Source organism: Siphateles boraxobius, unplaced genomic scaffold (genome assembly GCF_051911475.1).
Source record: "Siphateles boraxobius isolate OS27281-9 unplaced genomic scaffold, OSU_SipBor_1 9, whole genome shotgun sequence".
Taxonomy (NCBI): Eukaryota; Metazoa; Chordata; class Actinopteri; order Cypriniformes; family Leuciscidae; genus Siphateles; species Siphateles boraxobius.
This window is the reverse complement of record NW_027509219.1, coordinates 5,097,599-5,113,625: the sequence shown is the minus strand read 5'-3', so window position 1 is coordinate 5,113,625 and position 16,027 is coordinate 5,097,599. Positions and strand designations below refer to the sequence as shown.

Sequence of the window (16,027 nt, the reverse complement as noted above, 5' to 3'; positions counted from 1 at the left end):
AATATAAAAATTACAATCGTGGCCTGTTGTCAAATGATACAGACCTCAAAGGGCATTTCATTACATATGTCACACAAAGAATGTTTTTTATCATGCTGATAATTTTATTTAGTTATTTAATTTAGTTAATATTATCTTCTAACATTTAAAATTTAAAATATAAAATTAAAATTTTAACAATCATCAACAGTTTCAATTGTGATTTATTCAACCAGTTAAATGAAAGTAATTACAAATATGAATTCAAATAAATGTACATTCTTTATTGTCAATACGGCATATACACAAGTATCAAAGTGAAAGTCTTGGATGCAATAATGTTGAGACAGGAAAGACCAGAATCCACAAAACATTACCTGCATACTATACATGTAATGCACAGTATTATCATGATATACATTACAATACAAAATGCACAATTACAAATACAGAATACATATTTAAAATTCATATACATTTTAAATGATGCTATGATCCTTTGAACAGTTCCTGTTATAGTAAAAGTAACAAAGCAGTGACTGGGTGGGTACAAGGATAGTCCGGCCAAAAAATGAGAATTCTCTCATCATTTACTCACTTCATGCCATCCCAGATGTATATGACTTTCTTTCTTCACATAAACATAAACAAAGATTTTTAAGGAAATAATCCATCTCTGTGAGTCCATATAATACAAGTGGATTGTAATTCATGTACATATGATAGTTGGTCGGAAGTGACTTTTAATAGTTTTAAACGGTTTACAATTTACATTATTAGTATTTTTCTTGTCTAGCCTATTGTTTCACTCCAGAAGTGATTGATTCATCCACTGAGGTCGCATGGACATCACGGTCACTGTGTGTGGTTTTTAAAGCATCTTTAGGACTCGCAGAGATGGATTACTTTCCTTAAAATCTTAATTCGTGTTTATCTGTAGAAAGAAAGTAAAATGCATCTGGGACAGCATGAGGGTGAGTAAAATAAGTGAGAATTGTATTTTTGGGTGAACTATCCCCTTAACATTCATATGCTGTTGGTATGCTAATCCATGATCAGCATAAACTAATATAAATCAAGTGCAACCTCTTGTGTACTTGTGAACTGTGTTTGTTTTGATCTAGAGGAAATTAAAATATTTGCTATTTTATAAAAACAAAATAAATCAGGTGTCTGAAGATCAAGATCCCAGTCATTCAAATGTGATGTGTCTGAACAAAGTAAGATTATTGTCTGATGTGGACAGTGTATCTCTGGTACTATCACTCCATCCTCTGTGTCAGCATCAGAATTTTGTTTATGGAAAAGTTGCTCAACTCCCTGGAAAATGAGAAAGGAAACATATTATAATCAATACAAACTGATTTGAACTCCCACATACAGTAACAAGTTGAAGACTTAAAATATTTATTTCAAACAAATTATATAAATGTTTTAAGGGATTTTACAGTACTAAATATTTACATCTGAGTCATGCACCATTTATCATCTGTAATACTGTTGTGTAACCAGTAGATGGCTGTTATAGCCCTATATATAAACATATATCCATGGCTGTGTATTCCCTAGTTGCTGGATGTTTTCAGTCATAATTACTTGCGTGTATGAAGTTTTGAATTTGGACATATATTTATTATTAAAGAATATTAAATATTAAACATTTTTCTCAGAAATGTTAATTTGAAGTGAACATTTTTGCATTATTATTAGTCAAATATGGACACAGAAAAAGCATTTTGTTACTCATACTAGCTACATATAATAGCTTTATCAGTCATCTTTATCACACAAAAGTAATCAGAATAAATATTGTGACCAGGGTGATACTTCAAAATAATTGTGTGTTTACATATCATGAACAGAGACGTGGTCTGAGTTCAAAAACTCTGCATCACAAATTCATCAGAAATTGAGAAATTCAGGTTTAAATAGCTTTATTGGGATGGTAAAAAAAGGCTTTACATTGCCAAAGTTGAATCAGGCAGTGATTGACAGCGCTCTGGTCCAATGGCATCGGTCATTGTCTGATACAGTACTTTTTGTACTGTAGGCTACACAGTACAGATACTGTACAGTACTCTAGCCCAGTGTTGTTTGGGGTGGCTGGGGGGAATATTATCTAATCGAAGCAACTATGATCTAATCAAAGACATAATCGTATGTAGATAAACAAGTCATGTAATGATTGGGCTAACAGTTGAATCAAGACAACACTGTATAATGTTATGGGCTCACTGAGCTCTAAAATGCCTCACCACCTTAAAAAGCAAGTACTGTATTATAAATAGTATTAGTATTGTATATATAAAAAGAAAAAAAAGACTTACCACGAGTATCCAGTATCCTGATAGTGACGATGACTAATGATAATGATATCATTCGTCTGTAGGCTACTATTCCTTCTATAAGAAATCATCTCAACAATATAGTGTACCAGCAAATAAATACACAAACTTAATATCAGTAAAATGAAATAGAAAGCTGCGCTTACAGACGCTCATATTCAAACATGTAAACACAACACTGACGTCTTCACTTCCGAGTCACGAAGCTGTCAATCAAAAACTCAGAAGCCAATGAGAACACACTGCTACTAGCCCCGCCCCCACGAGAGATATGTGTCAGAACTGCGAACGAAAACTCAGGGAGCGTAAACGAAAACTTCAGAAGCGTAACTGAAAATTCTGGAAGCGCATTTGTAAATTCAGATTAGCGAAAGAAATATGAGAAATAGTTAGCAAAACATGCCGTGTATTAAGAACGAAGTAAAAAAATGTGCCCGCGATTTATTCTTTTTCAGTTTCAAAGATATTTTTTTCAGTTTCAATTTATATTTTCATTAGTTTCTTGAAAAGTTACTTTCATTATTATTGGCACAAAAGTAATTCCATAGATAGGCTAATCTAAAAAAATGGGTTTTAAGACGTGATTTAAAAATTGAAAGACTGAGACTATTACGTATGTCTTGAGGTAAAGTATTCCAAATCGCCGGAGCAATACAATTAAAGGCTCTACTTCCCATGGTGGTCAAACGCACAGATGGTACAACAAGAGTCACAGAAGCAGAAGACCTGAGCGATCGGGTAGGTACATACACATGAAGAAGTTCACTCAGATATGAAGGTGCTAGATTATGAAGAGCCTTATAAGTAAAAAGCTAAATTTTAAGTTGAATACGATATCTGATTGGAAGCCAATGAAGGTGCCCTAAAACCGGAGTAATATGTTCATTAAACAGTGTTCGTGTAATGATCCGAGCTGCTGAACTTTGAACCATCTGAAGTTTATGAATAAGTTTCTGTGAAACACCACTGATCAGAGAGTTACAGTAGTCAATTTGAGAGATAACTTATGCATGCACGAGGACAGCAGTACCATTAGCAGAAAGAGATGGTCGAAGACGATTCATATTTCGCAGATAGCAGTATGCGGACCATGTAATATTATTTACATGAGTCTCAAAAGACAGAGTACTATCAAGGATGACACCCAGACTCTTGACCTGAGAAGAAGGAAAGATAAAAGGGTTGTCAATAGTGTAAAATTTCCACAATTACGCAGTTTTGATTTAATACCTAATAATAAAATTTCTGTTTTTGCACTATTAAGTTCATGTAAACCATGTAAACCATGATTTTATTTCAGAAAGACAAAGCATAGGAGAGGAAGATGGTAATATTAAACTAGGCTTTGAAGATATATAGAGCTGGGTGTAATTTATATTAAATTTACGGAAAAACTGTCCTAGAGGCAGTAAATATACAATGAACAGAAAAGGGGCCCAGGACTGAGCCTTGAGGTACACCACTGGTTATCTGAGATATCCGCGATTTAAAACCTTTTATCTGAACGAACTGAGTCCAACCAGATATATATGATTTAAACCAATCATGGGCTATACCAGTGATCCCAACAGAAATCAACCTCTCCAATAAAATGCTATGTGAGATAGTGTCGAAAGCTGCAGTTAAATCGAGAAGAATAAGTATTGATCCAGAATCTGCAGCCATTAACAAATCATTTGTGACTTTAATAAGAGCTGTCTCCATGCTATGATATGGGCGATAAGCAGACTGAAATTGCTCAAACAAGTTATTCTCCATTAAATGAATATGCACCTGCTGAGCAACAAGTTTTTCCAATAATTTAGAAAGAAAAGGTAAATTAGAGATGGGTCGAAAGTTTTCAGGGATATTACAATCCGCACTAGGTTTCTTAAGTATGGGAGTTATGGCCGCTACTTTAAAGGATAGGTAGACAAAACTTGACAAGATGTGTGGGAATAGGATCTAATTGACAGGTAGTAGATTTAGATTTTTGAACACATTCAGATATTTCATTCGCCGTAGGCAAATAAAAAATAGAAAAAGCAATTATAGTAGAAGCATCATAAAGAGAGAAGAATGAGCCACATGCCCCGTTATTGGGTGTTGAATTATTATGAATAGTTTCGATTTTATCCCTAAAATAATTCATAAAAATATTGCATGTAGAATTAGAATGCGAATGTAATGAGAAAACATCTGGTGGTCGCAAAAAATTATTCATTGTAGAGAACAGTATTTTTGTATTTCCACTACCAGAGTTTATCAAAGTGGCATAATAATTTGTTTTAGCAGTAGAAAGGGCATCTTTGTAGTCTCTGATGTGGTGATCATACATTTCCTTGTGTACAATTAAACCAGATCTTATATATAAACGCTCTAGTTGACGCCCCTTAGCTTTTCACAAACGTAACTCAGAAGTATAACATGGAGCAGTATGAGCAAATGAGAAAACAGGTGCGACAACATCTAAAACATTCTGCAACTGGTCATTATAGTAAGAACTCAACTCATCCAGGCTAAGTAGTCCATCAGTGTTCAAAGAGTTTTCAACTTTATTAGAAAACACAGACAATTCAATGTTCTTAATATTACGAAATGTGATCGTACGGCTTTGAGCAAGTTTTGATAGCTAATGTGGCACTGAAGGACACAAGTTTATGATCAGATATAGACAAGTCACGTGAACTACAATCAAAAGGTTCCAATACAGCAAATAAGATCACAAGTGTGTGACCTTTTGAATGAGTTGGAAAATCAATAAACTGTTTCAGTCCAAAGCTATCCAAACATGATAAAAAGTCTTTTGTATCAGTAGCAGTAACTTTATCAACATGGATATTAAAATCACCAGTCATAATCACATTTGGAGAAACAGAACAAAGTTAAAAAAGCAGAGAGTTCAGTTAAAAATTTAGTATTAGATTTAGGTGGACGGTAAACAGTTGTTATGATAGTGGCTCCATTGACTTGTAGCACCATAGATTCAAAAGTAGCGTAGGAAGGTACAGCTATAGTAGAGACCTTCCATTTCTTATAATAAAGCATTTATATAAAGCAATTTTTTTTTCGAAAGTTCAAAATGGCAGAAATATTTTTATGACGGAAAATTACATATGATGCAATTTAATCAAGGAATCAGAGGAAAAAATAATTTTAGGTTTCACTTTATTTTACAGTATGTGCACTTACAGTGTACTTCTCTAAGAAAGTACTGGTTAATATAAGATTAACCAGTTAGGTTAGGCTTAGGTTCAAGGTTAGAAACTAGTTATCATAGTAATTACAATAACTGGGTAATAAGGACATAGTATGTACATGGGGGACAGGACTGTAAAATAAATGGTAGTCCTGTTTCGCATGAACATACTATATTTATTGTAGTAATGACACTAACTAGGTACTAACCCTGAACATACTCCAAAACCTAAACCTTACTACTTACATTACTCAGTATGGTAACACTTTATTTTATAGTGTCCTTGTTACATGTAGTTTCTATAGTAATTATAAATTCTAAAGTACTATAAATTATGCATTTATAATCATGCAATTACATGCTACCTAATCCTAAATACATGTAGTTAATTAATATTACTCAGAACTTAAATGTTACACTGTAACTGAGAAAACTTAAAATAAAGTGTGACCCTCAGTACTTTTGTCGGTAAGTACACTGTAAGTACATTGAAAGTGAAAATACTGTAAAATAAAGTGGAACCAAATAAAGTACTACCGAACTTTGTTTCTAGCCCTTACAGTTCAATAGTTGTTAGCATAAACGTAAGTGAAACTTTGGACAGTTGGTGGCGCTAGAGGGATTGAGTTAGAGATTTACCATACGGTTCTATGGGCTGCCATAGACTAAAAAGAATAAGAAGACGACTATCACACCTTTAGTGCTTGGCCCCTAATAATAATAATGATGATGATCATAGGTGCCAAATTATGTTTCTGTCTATGGGTGCCCATGTTCCATACAATTAATTCTAGGCTACTTGTTTGAGTTAATTTCTCAATGGTATTGTCTTTTTCTCTGTGCGATGGTGCCCTAGATGAATTAATTACACAAAAGTTATTTGTGTCTTGCGAAAGCAAATACATTACCAACCAAATGATTTAGCAGTTAATTATTTAAAATGCAATTTATTATTGTGCTAAAAACAGAAAGCACAAGCTTTTGTCTCAGGCTGTTATGTTGTAATGTTAAACATAACGGTAAAATTGTGTGTATTATGACCTGCCGGGACTCGATGTGAGATCCACCAATCAGAGAGGCTCCCAAATCTCAATCTACTTTTTGATTGGTTACAATGGAGAATAGCTCATGTTTTTGGCCGAGCACCCACAGGATAGGTGCTAATGATTATTATTAATAATAAATCCTATAGTGTTGAAGAATGAATGGAGGCTTATGCTCCTTGACCAACTGAAGGTCTCAAGGCTTGATGTATTTTGAATTGATGTTTGCCAAAAGGCTAGTAAAAGCGCTGGGGTAAAATGCATTTTGTATTGAAAGTACTCCAACTCCTGTTGTCTGCTCTCTAATCACTCTCACATTACTTTAATGTCATACACTGATCTTTCTGTGCAGCGTCGCTTCAAGTTAAACACACCTAATCGCTGTGTGTTTGTGGTGAGTATTTAAAGGTCCCATATTATGGGCCTTTTCACAAGATGTAAAATAAATCTCTGATGTCCCCAGAGTGTGTATGTGAAGTTTTAGCTCAAAATACCCAACAGATAATTTTTTACAGCATGTTTAAGGGTGTACTCACACTAGCCAGTTTGAACCGTGCCCGAGTGCGTTTGACCACCAAAGCGCGGTTCGTTTGACTAGTGTGAGTGCTCCGAACCGTGCCCGGGCGCGGCTCGATTAGCCGGCCCTGGCCCGCTTGGAAGAGGTTGGCCAGAGCACGGCTCAGTTGGACTCGGGCGCGGTTCGCATGCAGTGTGAGCGCTAACCGTGCTGGAGCACGGAACAGGACGCGTGATGTACGGGAACTGTAGTCCGTAATCAAAGCTGCAAAGTCCTTGCTGCACTTCAGCTGGTACCTTGCAAACCTCCTCATACGAGCAGCACGATTACGTGAAAATTTTCGCGCCACTAAGGCAACACATCTGTTTAACAACAGGCTGTGAGAGGGCTGTGGACCACCGTGGACCACACGACACAAAATTATCCACAAAGAAAACAGAGCCATGGACTCCATTGTGTTCAGAGAGCGCCGCTCTTCTTGTTTACCCCGAAACCGTCGCACCATAATGACGTAAGCGTGCTCCGGCACGAATGCTGAAACCCTATGTGAGTGCAGGCCAGAGGGGGAGTGGGGAGGGGGGACAATCGTACTCGGGGCCGGTTCATGGCAAACGTGCCTAGTGTGAGTACTCTCTTAATTGTCATTTTTTGGTGCTCAGAAAAACGCGCTGTTTTAGTGTGTGCCCTTTAAATGCAAATGAGCACGACACAGGGGGCGGAGCTTCAAGAGCTCGCGCTCAGCCTCAGGACAATCTCATCTCACAGAATCATGATAATAGGGAATGCGGAGTTACGTCACGCCGTGTTGCATTATGGGACGTGGCCGCCATCTTTACAGGCACGGTCTCTCAGTTTACCTTTTCGCCGGCCGTTCCTATGGCATTTAAAAGTGGGTGTGTTTGGGTGAGACAACGTAAAATTGAAGAAGAACGGAATAAATGGAGAAGTTGAAACAAAAAGAGAAGGGACCCTACCGGGAAAAATTGAATGCCGCTGCAAAAAAATGTTATTTGGACAAACTTTCCGCCATAAACAACGTCGATCCATATGATTTGGCAGCCCAAGACTGGATTACGGATCCAGACGCACTACCTCCTCTCACATATCCGGACATCGTCAATTACCTTGTTTTTGGATTGAGTGCGTATACTTTGCAGGAGTTTAAGAGCTATAAATCCATTGAAGCTCATGCAGAGTTTTGCAGCGGCTGGGTACAAGACCTCCTCATTCACAGGCCGGTTAACTGCGAGAGCACAGTCATACTTGCAAAGGTAAGACGGTACTTATGTTCTTTGCCAAGTTATTAAAATATTTAGGTCAAAGTTATAGCCAGAGAACTCACCCGAAGAAAAATGCCGAGAACACACTCTTGTTGATGCAGGGATGTTGTGACAAGTGTAGTTTTTCCTCCTGAGTGCGGCAACCCACGCGATCCGGCGTCTTCTCGTTAGCTCCTCGACCTGCTTCCCTTGTTGTTTTTTCCAAGAAGGAACGCTGAAAAAACGTACCCCGTTGACCACTTTCCTCCCTGAACGGTCGTGTGACCTGCTATGGCAATCCCTTATCGAGCAGAACTGACCAACCATATCTAAAATAGTGATAGAAAATCCAAAAGCAGCCTCCAACACATGAATTTCACTACAGCGGAATAGGGCGCGATCCTGTAAATATGGCCGCGGACCCATAATGCAACACGGCGTGACGTCATCTCCGCATTCTCTATATCGGAAACTCTCAGTAACGGTGTTCATTTCGACCCGGAGTCGGACAATAATACCTACAGAGTCAGAGTGCTGTATAGAGATAGAACAGGTATAGTTTAATAGTTTAATTACGGTTATAACGTATTTGTCATCTGCATGTATCCACTATTAATAGCCTAACGTTACAAATCTGCTGTTTCGGACCAGGTCCGAATGATGATCAAACACTGATGAGTTTAATAAAGTTTATTGTACATAACACAAAAGATGAAGCGTCAGTTTTACTTCAGAAAATCACCGTTAGAGCTGAGTAAACAGTAATATATAAGAGGTGCGCAAGTACATTTTACGAATTCTGGTAGAGTTGAGGGAGCATTTTCTTTAAAAACAAAGTAATTCCACCTCGTCTTCAGCGGCTGCCTCAGATTTCGGGAGTAAATAGAGAGAGCTATGTGGATTAATACATCCAGCCACACAACACCTACAACGCTGGGAGACATTCTCGTCAGTGCAGCAGCTGTGAACTCGATCAGGGCGGGCCTATGTTAGAACGGCAGTGTCTGTCACCTATGGTCTGTCAACACTCGTGGACGGGGCCTGTACTTAGTGACGTCCCTAAAACAGCATTCTGAAAATAGGTCGTTGGGAGGCACTGCTGATGATTTATGGGGATTAATAAAAAAGGAGTGAGTGGATTTTTATCACTATTGAGTGGTTGTTTACACACACTGCCAACAAACATTTATGTCCAAACAGCATGCAAAAGTGAATTTTGCATAATATGGGACCTTTAAACTGTCCTCATTTGGCATTGTAATGACAGGTGTGTGTGATTTGTCCTTAGTCCTTAGCTTGCTTTTAACTTAGGGGCTGTTTACATGACACCTTTTTTTAGGCCATAAATTTACATGACAACTTTTGAAAAAAGTTTTTTTTGAAAAAAGTTTTTTTTTTTTAAAAACGGAAAAAATCGTTTTGACAAAATTTTTCTGAATGCGAAAAACATAAAGGAAAACTTTTCCAATTTTTAGTACACAGTTTTTGAGTAAATGGCATCTGGAGAATTTAAAGAAAACTAACCCAAAAAATATTTAAGTGCTTGTACCAACTGCTGATTGTTGTCTTTTTAACAAAACTATAGTCAAATGTGTCGTATTAAAGCATAAACAAACAGTCTCTATAATACACATTTTAGGGAGATGAATGACTGTAAATCTTTTTACTGATCTATCTGTCTGTCTATCAAACTTAAAAGCAATTTGATCATAGAAATCTATTATGCATTATGGATAGATCCAGCATTATGGATAGATATATCACAGTAAATCAGATGCTGCATTATTAGGCTTTTATTAGTGCATAATACACTTATACAGATTTCACAAATAACTTGTTACAATAAAACATATTTCAATCCACCAAAGATACATACAGTATACACAAAATGCTTTGGTAAACGCAGCCAATAGTCAATTAAACCTATATTTTTCTTTCTATTAGGTGAACTGCATTTAGAATAAGAGAGGTTCTTGATAGCTGTAAGTTGATGCTCTATTATACCAGAATTTTCTTCCACAACACAATATGGTGTTTTGGTTGTTAAAGTTATTGATGACACTCCTTATCTGCGATTCTCTTTGCCTTGTTCTGCAGGTAGCGCGCTTTGCCTTCTTCAAACCGCTTCTGCTCCTCTTCACCTTCCAACTGCAAGAAAATAAATTACATATTTTACAACCAGTTGAATACTGTGATATGCTGGAAATGCTTCAATTTTAAAGGTCATACGCATATCAGGGAAAACCACTAAAGTGTTGAGAACATTATCAGAATATTTTAACAAACACACACAGACACTTCCACATTTTTTGCTTCCCCTCTTAAACATGAAATGTCTGTCAACTGCAGTGAATGTTTGCAGATGTGAGTTATTGTACAGTACAGAAGCTACTGTACACACAACTACACAATGAATTATTTAAATTAAAGCACAAGAGAACTTTAATGGTGGAAACATGTCAAAAGATTGTCTTGGAATGTAGCATTGCCTAATTGTTACTGGGTGTACGGAAACTGTAAAAACATCAATATAAAATCTCATGCTATATCCAGTTAGTCGCCATATTTTGTTTGAATATCTATCACCACCAAATATCTTGCATAATTGTTCAAAATGTGATGGAAGTGGTTTGAAATGTAATCAGAATTGAACTAACTGTTGGTAATTATTGTCAATTGTCTTTAAAAAATGTATATTATGATGAATCAAATGTCTACTGTACATTAGTTAACATTTTAGATTATAGATTAACTCATGTTAGTTTATTGTGAACTAACATGAACAAGCAATGCACATTTGTATTTTTATAAACCGATTAATATGCTGTGAAAATATAATGCTTATTTTTGAGTTTATTTTGAGTGCTAGCTACATTTTGAGTGCTAGCTACATTAATAAATTCGCGAATTCACCAATTTCTTGGAGATCTAAAACGAGACAATAGATGTTTGTTTTTTGGACCACAGCTTCATCATGGACAAACAACAATACTGTGTGAAAGAGCAGGATGTCAGTTGACATTAGGCTTCAACTTGCAGCTGCACACTACACCATGGCTATTCTTATCATTGGCTATAGGTCACCAGCTAGTCATGCGCGGCAGTGGCAGATGGCGGCCAACCTTAGGGAACAAACTGTGCAATGACTGAAGCAGCCTGGCTGATGAGGGCATGTGCACAAATGAGGATCAGAGATATAGAATGCATATCCACAGCAATGATATATAAGCACAAGCGAAGCGCATACACTATACTTCACAGGGGTACTGATGATGAGGCTCAGAAAAGTTCATTTTATGGTGACCCAGTTTAATGGAGAACATATGAATTATTGCATTTGTTTTTTTTTTAAGTGGCGTGCAGTTGATCGATTAAAGCAGTAAGACTTACAGTGCCTTACAGTGGTTTACAGTGATTTTACCATGACTAAAGGGTGTTATGCAGGACAGAAGTCAAGTCACCTTTATTTATATAGTGCTTTTTACAATACAGATTGTTTCAAAGCAGCTTTACAGAGATAACAGGAAAATAATGTAATAATATTGTTAAATGTAAAATTAAATCTCCCAACTAAGCAAGCCAAAAGCTAATGGCGACAAAGGTGAAGAAAGGCGACAGTGGCAAAGAACCAAAACTCCGTCAGGTCACAGAATGGAGAAAAAAACCTTGGGAGAACCCAGGCTCAGTCAGGGGGCCAGTTCTCCTCTGGCCAATGAACGAACAGTGTATGATTATGATTCAGGCAGCATTATAGGTCAGAAGTCAGATTGGATTGGAACAGCGTAAAAAGGATTACCTGTTATTATGATTAATGGCAATTTGAAAAAAGACACCAATATTCAAGGAATAGTTACATGTCTTAACAATAACTATTGTAATAAACAATTCTTCCACAATGTCATATAGTTAATTAGTGTAAATTGAGGATGTTTTTAGTTGCCAAACAACGTGGATCTCACTGCATTCATGGCAGTTCATGGCACATAGAGGTGTATTTTTCACCCTTTTACAACAGTTTTAAACATGGCTCATCCAACCATTGGGAACTATCCTTTTCATAATTCCTCTTTAATCACTGTAAATTCATCAGTGAAGGTTTGAACAACAAAAACTCTAAGAATGGTTAAATGGGTTAATAAATGTGACTACATTAATATAGATTTTTTTGTTGTTTTTCAAATTGCTTCTCAACCAATAAGGTTCTCCCTGCACAATACGTATATGTGGAGTCAGAAGATGCTTATCACAATTTAATCCCCAATAGGGTGATCAGGACCCCAATGCAAAGCTACTTAACAAAACAATTTTGTTAGCTTACTTTTACATTATGTAGACAAATGATATAAAGATTAGATGCCTGGGACACTGGTCAATTCATTACAGAAATATATTGTATTTGACTGTTGATTGGCTGACAAAAATGAAATATTTCATTAAAGCTTTGTATATTTAATGAAATGGTATAATTATATAATTAATGAAACTTGCCTCTTGGAACAAAAGCAAAACAAAAAAGCACTCCCCGTTATTTTCGTCTGAAAACAACATCATGTGACCTTGAAGGAAGTCCTGGCTGGGTCAGTGATGCAGTCCTGTTGCTCAGGGCTTGTGATGAGGCCAAGAAAAGACACGGGGCCATAGCAGCAGTGCTTGTCTTGAACAAATTAAATTAAGCTGGAGGGAAGCTCGGTGCTGCAGTCACAGAGAGAGTGACTGGCAGAAGACCAGAGTGATTGCTTCAGCAGAAACCAACAGAGTGTGAAACATCATACAATTTAGTGTTAAAGAAAAAAAAAACAGTAGTAGTTAAATGGAAACTGCAAATGGAAATAGCCCTATATGTGTAAGAGACTGGAATTGTTGTCAAGTATAGACCTCTCCACAAATAGATGAATGCAGATACTTCCAGATATGAAAGCTTGAGTTCACATGTCACTGCCTTCTATTTGTCAGAGAATATACAGCAACACAGGTAATGTCGAGTAATGTCATGGCGAATTTTATTTTTAACCCCTAAGGATGTTAATTAAACTTTTGAAATGATTACAGCTAGCTACCATACAGAAGGTATCACTATTGACCTCCTTAAGAACTGGGGTTTCTTCTGCCAAAGTATCCCCTAAACTAATTTTTAGCAAGTTAAAATTAGTAATATTCGACTGGTGATGTGATCTCAACATACCTGCCTCCCTGAGGCAAAGGGCTTCCTTGCCACTGTCTTTGGATTGCTTATGGTCGCAAGAATTGCCTAACCTTAAAGCTGCAGTCGGCAAGTCTGGCAGATTGAGTAGACTTAGGCAAAATTTTGAATGTTTACAACTTTCATGTCCCTCCCCAACTATCAATGAATACCCTCCCACGAGTTCGTGCTCGTCAGTGCGTGTCCAACAGATTTTCTGTGAACGCGCCCGTCTCATCAGCAATCATCAATACCATGGAGTATTTGGAGCTACTCAGATAGCACATACAATAACAGTAGATTTACTACTGTTCTTACTCTCGTAAGAAAGATTCACTGTTCACTCTCGTAAGAAAGTAGCATTGATTCTTCCAAAAAGCCGAACTTTATCCCGTCATCTGGACATGTTTATCCATCTGACGTTACGTTCACACGGATTTCAGTGCAAACAAAGCTAACGAACCTGCCCAACAAGTGCTAACGTTAGCTATCCATACCAACACATTTGGGCAAACATACTTAGATTACTAACATAACACTAAGAAATAAAGTAACTGGTTGATAAAGCACAATTACCTGTCGAGAAGAAATGTTGCAGGCTCTGCATCCAGCTTGAACCCAATTAAATCATGTAAATCTCTACACCTTTCAAATGCAGATCCGACGTTGATCCTGATTTATTTACGGGCACGGTTGCTTTTTTTCTTTACTTCTTTCTTTTCAGCAGATGTTCTCTTTTCCTGTGTTGTTTTTGACCTCCTAGCTCTTGAGGTTAACCGAGGAATTGGAATCTTTTCCGCCATCACTCTTTATTTATGTTGTTCTGTCGGATTATATTGTCGATTTCACTGAATATGATCAAAAAAATGTTGCTGATGGCAGCTTTAACTGTTGAAAGCGAGTTATTTCTGCCTGGTCTGACCCATAATATATTTCAGTCGATGCAACTTAATAGCCTTATACAATCTTTACTGGTAAATTACAAGTCTTTCCCAACACTGAACCTTTCACACATACTCCGTGTGCGGCGCAGGAGCAGCACGCGCTATTGTGCTTTCATATATGCTGCGTTTGCAGTGCGCAACTGATCTACGGCTGTAGCCTACCACAAACACAACATTTATTCTCTATTTTTTATTTCAAATCACTATTTTTATATCAGTGTATTTTATAAAATAATATAAAAAAGTTTCAACATTGCGATTCTATTTGTACACAGTTATAGGACCCTATATTCTTTCACAGACGCATTCAAGTTTAAACTCAATACACATATTGATACGTATTATTCAATGCATTACTTCTATACAGATTTAACGTTATATATTAAGTTGCTCAAGCAAGTGGCAAAACATGTAGGCCTTATGTTACCATCGCAAAAATTTTAAATTAAAACATAAAATTGACAAAAACAGCTCTATCATACCTTTTCTTTTGCATTTAAATCTTTTTTTTACAAGAAATATTGTGGGCCACAATTTAAGAACTTGGTTTTCCACCTCCACAAAGATTTGGGTAGGCTGCATCCATTATGTCCCGTTGTTGAGGTACTGTGTAGTTTTCCATGCTTTAATTACCCCGGGCTTAAAAGTTATAAAGAAAACTTTACTTTCATTAAATATAAGTTTACTTTCATTAAATGCATTTATTTACAATATTTTCATGTCAATCCGTGTTCAGTTTGACCACATGCGCTGTCAAGCAGCAGAAATACACTCGGTGCGGAAACGATCTCTGCACTGCTGTGCACCGCACCTGGAACGCATCCAGTGTGAACGCTCTAGCCTGTTAACATGGGTGCGGGGAAAAAAATATGCACTGCAAACGGAGTGTGTGTGAAACAGGCGTTAGCGAATCGGCTGGTGTAACCACATGCAATGACTAGAGTTACGCCCGTTTCACACATACTCCGTGTGCAGTGCGTATTGCGGTGCGTATACGGTAGCCTACAGGAGCAGCGCGCGCTATAGTGCTTTCACATTATGCTACGTTTGCAGTGCGCTACTGATCCGCAGTAATTTTGATTTTAAATCTAAAAATTAACATTGACATTGTTTAAGACATTAAAACAGTATGAAAATTAATTTTAATCATTGTGATTCCTTGTTTTACATGTAAAATGTACATTGTTCCCCCCACCCCAAAATATATAATGTATTTTTTTGAGGGGGAAAAAATCATATATAATGGCATTTTGCAACTTTTGGGACTATAATCATACTTTTTTTGTTTTTCTCGACCCTGTAATTTAGTAACTGTAGAACACATTAACTGTAATTATGCATATATGATGAAATTAATACAGTTTCTTGTCAATCTATGTCTATTTTAATGTGAACAATGCGCTGCCACTTTAATTCAATGCGGTGCAGCAGAGCAAAAATAGACTCGGTGCAGAAACGATCTCTGCACTGTTCAGTGGCGTCATATGCCCATTCAAAGTGAGGGGGCACGTGCCCCCTCAGATTTTTTCTCCCTGATCATTTTTTCGCCACAACGTTATTCCTATAATGCTCCATAATTACCA

At 36.9% G+C, this 16,027-nt stretch overlaps 1 protein-coding gene and 1 long non-coding RNA gene across 7 annotated transcripts in view; both read right to left on the bottom strand.

Annotated features, from left to right (window-relative positions):
• Positions 1–1,131: 1,131 nt before the first annotated feature.
• On the bottom strand, positions 1,132–2,415 carry LOC143732957 (uncharacterized). The gene is made up of 2 exons (XR_013201218.1): positions 2,307–2,415; positions 1,132–1,299 (listed from the first exon to the last, which is right to left on the bottom strand). It is a non-coding gene; the product is annotated as an uncharacterized LOC143732957 (long non-coding RNA).
• Positions 2,416–10,099: 7,684 nt separating this feature from the next.
• acot7 (acyl-CoA thioesterase 7) overlaps positions 10,100–16,027 on the bottom strand; it is a 213,957-nt gene continuing 208,029 nt past the window's right edge. For all 6 annotated transcript variants that reach the window (XM_077224585.1, XM_077224586.1, XM_077224584.1 and 3 more), the window contains one exon: positions 10,100–10,469. In XM_077224585.1, the coding sequence (XP_077080700.1) occupies positions 10,371–10,469 (99 nt within the window). In that variant the 3' untranslated portion in view covers positions 10,100–10,370. The remainder of the gene's footprint in view (positions 10,470–16,027) is intronic.